General features: G+C 39.9%; 1 protein-coding gene across 1 annotated transcript; it reads left to right on the forward strand.

Annotated features, from left to right (window-relative positions):
• Window positions 1-448: 448 nt before the first annotated feature.
• Window positions 449-10,280, forward strand: gpr146 (G protein-coupled receptor 146). The gene is made up of 2 exons (XM_057347103.1): window positions 449-716; window positions 7,530-10,280. The coding sequence occupies exons 1-2, from the start codon at window positions 696-698 to the stop codon at window positions 8,571-8,573; spliced, it is 1,065 nt and encodes a 354-aa protein (XP_057203086.1). The 5' UTR covers window positions 449-695; the 3' UTR covers window positions 8,574-10,280.
• The last annotated feature ends 488 nt before the right edge of the window (window positions 10,281-10,768 follow it).

The raw sequence follows: 10,768 nt of genomic DNA on the forward strand, positions 1-10,768 counted from the left end.
TTGCATGTTTTTGAACGCAAGCGTGCGTGCTTTTGAAAGTTGCTGCATGTCACCCCTCCCTCCTCTGTGGACGTCCAATGACTACGAGCTAAACGAAATTACGTTTCCTACTATGGCCCAGAGCCTGTTAATGAATATTAAACACGGCCCGTTCACGTTGCTTAGTTACCTTCCAATAGCGAGGGATGGGCTCATGTATATTAACTACCACCATACGCGTTAGATGTTCGCAATCTTCCAATAGCGACAGTCTACTCATGAATATTAATTATATACAGGCCATTACGTTACAACGAGATTATCCAATGGCGAACGTGTGGCTTATGAATATTACTAAAAAAAACCGTTATCGTAGTAGGATTGGTTAGAGTGCAGTCGGGCCTCTTGAAGAGGGCTGTGGGGGATGGTCACGTGACGTGTGTACACACACTCTAGAGTTCAGCACCAGTCGATTCGTAGTAAGATCAGCGTCCTCCCCTTTCCAGAACAAGCTTTGACGGACCACAGGCGAATATACCGTATGCAAGTGTGTTTACTTCACAAATCGGCGCTTTAGTCGAGCGCATATTTGCGTGTTTAATTTCACACGAAGTCTGAGTGGTGCACGTAGCGCTTTGGGGGCTTTTGTCAACTTATCTGAGGAGAAATGTCAATGGAAATACAGCAGAATCCGATGCCTCCGTAGAGCCGTCTCTATGCCAAGAACTGGTCCTCTGGTGAGTAGGTTAGCCAATATCTCCTTATATTGAGTTGTTTTTGAAGTTGAAGTTTGTTTTGACGTTAAATTTGACCCCAGCGGAGAGAGAGCGTTTAAATATTCTCGAGACACTTTTTCAACTCTTCACAGCTCAGCTCGCCCTGTGACATATTTGTGACAGTTGAGTAAAATCAGCCAGGTTAAACTTCAGCCTTATCCCGTACAAACCAGCAAAATTACGGCTCTATTAAGGACGTCCAGTCTATGAACTATATCTTAACAAGACTTACTTTTACAGATAAGTTAACTTGTAACGTTACAGATTTCGCGTAGAGGCAAATAATTTTGAATATGTTTGCCGTAAAGAGCGAGTGGAAGGGATTTGAACGCCCTATGAGCATCAACGATGAGTCTGAGTAACTTGTACAGGGTGTAGGCTACCATTACATCTGAACACGGTAACTTATCGTTTTGAACTGTAATTTTTAACTAATAATAAAAATGCTGAATGAAACAAAGCAGATTATTCTGATTTAACTAATGAGCGAATGTGTTTTTTAACAAGAGGAGGGTGACGTATATGAACAGCTAATTTTCTTTAGGAAAAAAACGTGATGAAGTGTAATATTTATATATTTGTATGTATTTATAATATACTATATTAAACATAATAAATGTGTTATTTGCTCTATAAATCCAGTATTATTGAAATTTGTTTAGTTTTTTTCATGTTTGGTCATGTTGTTGTTTTGAATGGATTTAGAGAACTGCAATTTGTTTAGTGTTGGACATTCAGAACTCTAAATCCATTCAAAACAACAACAACAAAATCCCAAGTAGGTTGTTTATTTGCCTGAGGTTTAGTCATACTATCAGGCACACGTTTATGTTGCAATGTAACTGAGTACAGATGATGTTTCTGGGGAGTCGTCCCATTACTTATTACCCCAAACAACCAGAAAGCAGCATTTCCACCAGGTCTGTGTCATTCGGGTCTTGTAAGAGAGATTGGCTGTGTGCCTGTAAGTTCTGGTGAAGATCGTAGTCATCATATGAGACAGCTGAGAAACATTCCTCTAAAGACACTAGAGAGTGCTTTACACCCAAGCACGGTCTGGACATGAGAAGATTACATAACCTGTTATCCAATTTTCTCATAGATGTCAACTTTGATCTGTTCTTTTTAGTCTGTATACTTCAGTGTGTATGTTTGGTATGTTATCAGATTTCATGAAAAAAGACTGAACTTATGGAAGCCGTTTAAGTTCACACCCTGACAACCCAGAATACTCCCATGAGGTATCTCTATATCCAGTGAGCTCTATCGAGACACGATGTACGCGCTAAAATGTAAGGCTCACCCGTGCGCACCGGCGAGCATAACCAAATCGTGTTAAGCAAATTCTGAATCTGTTTGTCAAATCAGGGAAGCTCACTCACAGCATTTGTTTTTCTCCATCGAAGACTGCCTAGCAATAAGCCATGCGTGCCATACACAAAACAGCGCTCGCTCCTGCTGATGAGTGTGCAGAGAAACAAAACACGCCTTCCCAAGGGTCAGCCTAGCTGAGGGGATGGCAGGAAGACTTCATTTTCATTCTGCTAGGGTTTTCATTGTGCTATTAAATGTTTTTGAACTACCAGAAAAGTTTTGCTGGCCTTCTTAGACACATGTTCACTGTGTGAAACATGTTAGATAAGTGTTCTCAATGTCTGCTGCTTATGAAGAATGAATTGCAGGTGAGAATGAATGGTGCTGCGGGTGGATAAAAGGTTGAAACAGGTAGAGTCAGTCGTTAATAAAATGACAGTTGGCAGTGGCACTGTGGAATGCGACATTTCTCGGCAGCCTGCCGCAGCACTTGCACTTTCAGTTTAATTACGAGCCAACAGTGGAGTATCCATTCATTAATTTGACTTAATTATTAAATATTTTGATAAATTCTTAATATTATTTAAATAATTATGAGGTACACGTTAATATTACCATGGACTCAACCATGGATATATTGCCATTCATTTCTTTTTTAGTTAATTTTGACATAGAGAATGACTGTTGGATAAAAATAAAGATTAAAGATTCATATTTATTTAGTAGGAAATAAGCATGTAAAGTAATCTGCAGTTTTTGGTTTCCAACAGAGATATGGGGCAAAATGTTCATTAGCATCATTGCTGTGTTGTAATATAAAAGCGGTAAATCCATTGCAACACTTTTGGTTAACTGAAAATGCTTGTTCCTCAGTTTGCTTTCTGTATCTAGCTTGTATCCTACATGTTCTGACTGTAAAGCACTCTCTCCATTTGTTATTCGTTACCTAAACCCTTACAGCTAGCACGCACAAAGCTCAAAAAATGCAATCATGTGACATCACTCAGCCGATTCTGAGAATTTGCTGTACATTCCAGCTGGGATACGAGGGGTGTGGAGCAGCCCTCCTTACATCCACCCAGAGGATCTCCTTAAAAACTGTTAAGACGTGCAATTAGCTTCACTCCCAAAACACCCATCGCCCAGATGCACGGTCAGCCAAGATGTTGTTTTGTTTGTAAAAGGGAAGTACAATTAATAACCGTGGCTATTTACAGAATGCGGTAAATGGACGTTTACATCTGCGTGTATGAGCCGCGAGCTGCAGGTGTTACAACGCCTCTCCAAACGCTTTGACACGCTTTGGGAGCGTGTTACCTTTTGCACCCTCAGGAATGCTTCAAGCTACCGGCCTAGATCATGTTTGGTTATAGTTTATTGACAAGATGCATCAAAGTTTAAAAAACATAAGAGACTTTTGATGGGCTCGAATCACAAAACAACATCCACTGGTGGAGTAAATAAGAAAAATTTAGTTGCAACTTGCAGCTGAAACGCAGCAATTCTGTGTGTATTTGCACTGTCAGTTGCCATAGTCACTGGAAGAGGAAGAATTGACGGGAAGATGACTGTTTTTAAGTGAGAGAAATTGAGTGTCAGGTAGTGAATAGGTGTCGTAGGCTTGGCTGCCAGTAGCAGTGAAGTCCTTTTGCAAAGATATTTTGTTCTTCTTTTATTTGAAGGTGTTCATGCAGAAAAGCCAGGCATGGCCTTCAAAGCTGACTTTTACACCTGCCCTTTAAAAACAATGTCCCCACGACTTGGTGTTTTTTCTCAACTTGTAGCCAACAGAACCAGTTCTAGATTCCTTTGTCTTCATTGAGAACAATGCGGCAGTCCAAGCAAGATCAAAGAACCTCGAGGAGTTATTTTACCTCCAGATGAGAGTTTAACCTTCTTAAGAGGCTGAGATGATACTGGTAGATATATACTGTTTATACTGTGACATAAAATGCTCGTACAGACAGAACTGTTTATGCAATTGCAAGTTTTTAACTGTAGTTCACTGTAGGTGTGTGACTACAAGGTGAAAAGGACAAATGAGAGTTTCTGCCCTCGAGACATAGAGGAGCAATCCACGACTGCCTGTCTCCAGGCCAAAACAATTCTGTCTATGGCTCGGTTACGTAAGCCGGCTGAGGAACCCTCACTCAACAGTCATTATCTCTGCTCGGCATCCTCTGAGAAGACTCCAGGTCTACTGCTAAATACATCATGCTGACAAAACATCAAAGCCAAATATTTTGTCACAAAGATTGATACACAGTTTATGATTTTTAAGGCTTTAGTTGACAAAGAAAGTATACTTTTTCATAACTGTAATCTTTAATTCCAGGAGCATATTGTATTTTTTGTAGAAAAAATTGTGTCCGTAATTTCTATTGTCTATTTTCATAAGCTTTGAATCTATCCTTAAGCTAGTGTATTCCTATAATTTGACGAAATGACAAATGTCATTTGCAATTCACTTTCTTTTCTGGAAAACAGGCCAAGCTGTATTAATATCTTATCTGACATTACACAGATTTTTGTCCACTCATATGCTCTCTAGGTAACGTTAGAGAGGTAATGCTACGGCATCTAAGTACCTCGTAGAAAAATAAACCCCTTTGATATGCCTCGCACAATCTTCCTGTTTTAATAGGAAGCATTCATACACAGAAAAAAAACATCCGTTCTACACACAATTTCATTGGTCCTTGATTATAATGGTCAAAAAAGGGAGCCGCAGAGATGACGTGTTTTTGTAGGCCAACCTGGATGTTAGCGCTGCAATCGAAAGCCTGTGCATTTTCCCCATAGACTCGGAAGATCGCATAAAATAAGCTCTGTGATTAACAAATGTTCATGATGTTTACACGTTTTGTCTATCAATATAATCTTTACAAATTAACACAACATTTGTTACTTTTGAAGCCGAAATACAATAGGCAGAAGTAAAAAGCTAACACGATGCTATAAACAGACTACACTTAAGGTCGCTCGATATCAATGTCACCACCACCAAGCCTCCGACAACTCTTTATTAAAAATGTGTTCCCTGGTAATTAATTAATCCGCATCTACGTTTTAAGAGATTTGTGCCCATGTTGCATTATTTGTGAGCTTTATATGCACGATGACGTCTAAAGTCCCCGCCAAAGGAAGTAGTCACTTTTAGTAATTTGTTAGCAACCGCCGTTTTTAATGGGATAGTTCACACAAAACTGCAAATTCTGTCATCATTTACACACCCTCATGTAATTTCATACCTGTCTAAATTACTTTGTTATGATGAACACAGAGAAAGATATTTGGAAGACTTTTAGTAATTTTCAGTTCCGGGACATCATTGACTAACATAGTAGGACAAATTAAATAGTAGTTAAGGGTGCGCCAAAACTGTTTGTTTTCCTAAATTTGTCAAAATATCTCATTTTGTGTTCAACAAAACAATAATAAATACAATATTTTGTTCCCAAAACTGAAAATTGCAAACATTTTTTTCAAATATCTTTCTCTGTGTTCATTGTAACAAAGAAATTTATACAGGTTTGAAACAGCCTGAGGGTCAGTAAATGATGACAGAATTTTTATTTTTGGGTGAACTATCCCTTTAAGACACTATAAGGCTTTAAAAAAATCACAAGCGGGTTATAATTGGTGTGTTTTATGTCATAGAATAAAACGTGAAAATATTTAGAGGTTTTGTTTACCACAGACCTTATTTAGGTGCGATTCACCAAAAACCCATTAAAAAAAAATCAGACTTTAGAGCGATGGAACCGGAAGTCCTAAAATGCTAACTCGCTTCCGGGGTTTGCATACAAAAATACGTCATCTCTGCGGCTCCCTATTGTGGCACAGTCTACAGCGTTGGCTCACAGGGCCATCAGATAAAATAACAATAATGTAATTTAACCAAATACAAATGTCAAGTGAATGTTTCCATTGTCTTTGGATAAGGTGTTAGATAATTCATTCATGAAAACACAATTATGTTGTGACAAATAAACTGCAGTTGGGCTCTCTGCGTGTGCACATGCTGTGACCTCATCCTGAACTCTAACCTCACATGAGCATCCACTTCACCCGTGACATGCTACATATCATCCCATAAATCTGCACGATTTACAATCCTAGACCTGAATCACGGCAGCCTTTTGTCACAGCATGTGCATTGTCGCCGCCCAACAGGCCTGGATGCTGAGGCGCTTTCATTTGGAATCTGTTGTTATAGAAAGAAGTTTGTCCGCAGTGTCATTCTGTATTTCTCCACTTATTTTACGAAACTTAAGCCTCACGAGCATGTACTGAGATTTTTAGAAAAGCCTTCTTTTTGCTGTCTAGTGCAACAAATGATCTGTGCAATAAATGTTTTTTTCTACATACAAAAGTTTTTAATAAAGAAAGCACTTTTTACAAATGCATGAGAGCTTGGTCATACCAAAAAGAGCCCAGAAACAGATGTTTTTTTGTGTAAAGCTGGTCAGCCCCCTCATAGGGGCCCTGATGTATTCCAGAAAATGTCAATTTTTGTTGTTTGCTGGTCAATCTATAGTAACATGTCATAAATAATGCAAGCATATAGTGTAATACGGTCATATCAGATGTTTACAAAACAGTAAAACATTTACCTCTAAATAATTTTAAATGATTTCAGTGGGTAAAACTGATTTTGCTACCAGGGATGGATTACTGACCGGGCCAATGGGGTCCTTGACTACCATGAGCCCGAGGGGGCCCTGGGCTTTCAGGTTGCGTCATCCAGTTTGGTACAGAGAACCCAACAACAATGAAAGCAAATGTTTATCTATGTTTAATATATGGGTCCCATAGCCTATACAAGGCCTCTGTGGATACCCTGTAAAAAATGAAATGATCAACAAATCATGGCAACATATGTTTTTATGTTACTTAACTTATTTAATTAAATGTAACTTATTAAAAATTTACTTATTAATTAAATTACAGCACATTTAAATAGAATTTTCTGAATCTTTTGCTTGATGATTTGATTTTTAAAGTCACAGGGGCATTTTATGGTGAGAAATCATTTTTTATTTATGTGATGCTTTAAATACTTGTATATTTGACAGTTAATTAAAGATGTGTGTTTCATACACCTTAATTTGGTCCATTGTTGATTTTTCGCTGTGTAGCTAATATTAGACTTCTATAAACCTTGTACAGATTATTATTAGCGTAGCACAGGAATTTGACACAGAGCGAGAATGGTTTTAATATTCATTATCATCTTTAACTTTCTTTCTATAACTGTGAATACGCATGGAAATAACGGAAAAATTGTGGGAGGGGGGCCCTTGGAGGTAACTGGCCCCAGTGCCCTTTGAAGTCATAATCCGTCCCTGGTTTCTACAACGTTTTGCCAACTGTTCATAGCACACAAGATCATCTTTTATCCATTTTTTATTTTCCAAAATGAAAACCTTGCATTAATACAAGTGTTCTGTCTTACAGCTGATTCAGACAAACACAGTGGACACTTTTGGAAGTCTAGCAATGTGGAGCTGCATGGTTTACAATGAGACAGACGACAGCGTGGACCTCCGGCTCTGCCAGGACTTTGGACTCATCCTGTCAGTCTTCTCTCTGGTGTACCTCATCGTCTGTTTTCCAGTGGGGCTTTGCTACAATGCCTTGCTGGTGGTGGTCAACCTTTCCAACAAGGTCACCATGACCATGCCCGACGTCTACTTTGTAAACATAGCCATCGCTGGCCTGGTGCTCAACCTGGTGGCTCCGGTGGAGCTGCTGGGTCCCAGTTTTACGCGCTGGCCCATGTGGGAGTACAACAACGAGATCTACATCACCCTCCTGATCCTCTTTAACATTTCTTCCCTGGTCATCATGTACTCCACCACCTTGCTCAGTCTGGACTACTACATCGAGCGGGCTCTTCCACGCACCTACATGTCCAGCGTGTACAACACCAAGCACGTCTGCGGCTTCATCTGGGGTGGTGCTGTGCTCACCAGCTTCTCTTCGCTGCTGTTCTACGTGTGCAACCACGTCTCCACCAAGATCGTCGAGTGCACCAAGATGCAGAACAAGGAAGCGGCCGACGCCATCATGATGTTTATCGGGTACGTGGTGCCGGCGGTGGCTGTGCTTTATGCGTTCGTGCTGATCCTCCGCATCAGGAAGGAGTCCACCCCTTTAGACCAGGACTCTGGGCGGCTCGATCCCTCGATCCACAGGCTGCTGCTGGCCTCCGTGTGCATGCAGTTTCTGCTGTGGACTCCATATTACATGACCTTACTGGTGCACACGGTGGCCGAGGCTCCTGCGAGTCATTCAAACAGGCACCATAAAATCACGTACTTCTTTCTGAGACGTTTAGCCGAACTGCTAGCGTTCTGTAGCAGCTTTGCTATTCCCCTCATGTACTGGCAAATGAACAAGAACTTCTCCCATAAACTCCAGCGGCTTCTGAAGAGGCTGCATTGCGGGGACCAGTCATGTCCCCACGAACGGTCTGCAGTCCAGCAGGTGGTCACATGAGGGCTCCTGTCCAATCTCTCACTGGCACTTACTACGAAAGTCACGGAAGTCGAGCCAGCGCATGAACCTGGATATATTGTGTCCTGAAAGGAAGTATTTTGCTCACCACAAGGAGTGGAATGTGTCTCTGTAAAAATGTGGAACCTCTGTAACACTTAACAACTTAACTTTATTCGTCCATCTCTGCGGTGAATGGGCGACCAAGAAGAAACCACTAAGTGCTGTTTTTGTGTAAGCTATGTCTGTTCTTTGGAACTTGAGTTCCTGGGGAAACGTCAGCCCATCTATTGTCCCTTTTGGTGGACGAGGGAAAGTTGAACTCGTTTGTAATCTGTTACAGGATACGCTGCAGAGCCTTTTAATGTGATGCTTTCAGACCAATCCGTTCCCTTTTAGCTCAAGGCCATATTTCGCTCCAGGCATTCTCTGTTGGAATCCACAGCGTCATAAGCTCTTCGGTCTGGATTGAGTTTTCTGCTCACACTTTCCATAAAAGCTCACTGGTAGATGCTAGTAAACGCAATATAATTACCTCAATTTCACACACCAACAGGCATTACATTGGAACGGTCTAAACAACTTTTATAACACCCAGAAATACCCAGTGAGACTGTTGTCAGGGAGCGGGGAAGGTGCGAGTTTGTGTTTGTTTGTGGGTATGTTTCTGAGTGCTTGCTGCTAAGGTGATCATAACTGCACAGCTGCTCAGCCATTTGATTCCCATCATTTTAAGACAATGAAAGAAAAAAATCTGTATAGCTAACTGAGAAGAAGCTTAAGAAAATACCCAGGTTTTAGCTCAGCTAGTTTTAATCTATGTCATTCGTCTGCTACTTTAATTATTATGTGTGCACCATGAGAAAGTTATTTGCTCAAATGTGTGAGGATCCAGTTGTCCAGTTAATCATTATTTGGATAGCGAACAAAGTTCTGTTGATACAGTTCTAAAGTTCTATTGAAACATATTTGAAAGCAAACAAGAGATTTGATTGGCAGTGACGGCTTTATGAAAGTAGATTCTAATGTAAAAGCGTTACAATTTGTGCTGTATTGAACATAATTAATGATTTGTCAAAATATTGATTGGACTTCTGTATTCACATTGAGAAAAAAATGTCTTTGTGCGCATACAAAAGAAACCTTTATTGAGATTAGTTTGCCTGAACGGTTTTATTGTATGCATATATAGAGTGATATGCATAAATGGTCCCAAAGTGGGAAAATATATTTTCCAGGAAATAATTCTCAGAGAGAGGATAAGGAATAGCACCGTTTAAGCTAGTAAATGGCATGTCATTATGAAAATGTCTTTTATTTTCTTGGCACTAAGCCGGTTGATGCAAAATGAGTATTTTGGAGAGAAAGCACTGTATGGGAGCGAAGGAGTGCAAAGTAACATTGAAATCCACTCATGTGAGCAAGGGAAAGAATGTATTTCAAGTCATGAAGGGGATTAAAAACGATTAACTCTCAATCATAAACGTGGAAATGGTAATCGCAATGTTACGGCTGTAATTAGCATGTTAATGCCAGTATGTATAATAATAAAAATATGTATATATTGTACTGCAGAGATTTACTGGAAGAAAACAGACATGCCATTTTAGATTACAGTATTATTTTCTCAGAGATTTATTTAGATACTAAAGTGTCTGTCATCCTTTGTCCCATACTGAGTCAAAGACTTGTTCAATAAACTAACATAAATATAAATCTGCTTGACTGTTTCATTGACTGACCACATCTGACAACGGCTTTCCGAATGACAAATGAAGCGTGTGTTGGTTTGTATCAACAAAACAGGTATGCATCAGTACACGCCTTTATTTATACCAAAGAAAATAAATATGCTTTGTGTACCAGATATTTTTCTAGTTTAGTGTGAGCCTCAGAATAGTGCCAGGCCCGAGGAGCAGAAACCACACTGAAATGTTCCTTGGAAGAATGGTTTTGTTCAGTTGTCCATCTGCAGAACAGCAGGAACCAGACACTGGTACTGTAAAAATATGTTGTTTGCTTGTTCTTCAATTGCCAACTGTCTTATTTTTGGCAAAACACATGTTAGAGCAAATTGAATGAAGGTGAAGTGGGCTATTTGTTTGCCACTAGTGGCACCAAACGGAATTCCAAAAATACACGATCTTCATCAAGATTTCCGAAACGCTCCGCCCATCAGAAGCACATCTCCCCCAAAC

The sequence above is a fragment of the Triplophysa rosa genome, linkage group LG11 (assembly GCF_024868665.1).
Source record: "Triplophysa rosa linkage group LG11, Trosa_1v2, whole genome shotgun sequence".
In the NCBI taxonomy this organism is placed as follows: domain Eukaryota; kingdom Metazoa; phylum Chordata; class Actinopteri; order Cypriniformes; family Nemacheilidae; genus Triplophysa; species Triplophysa rosa.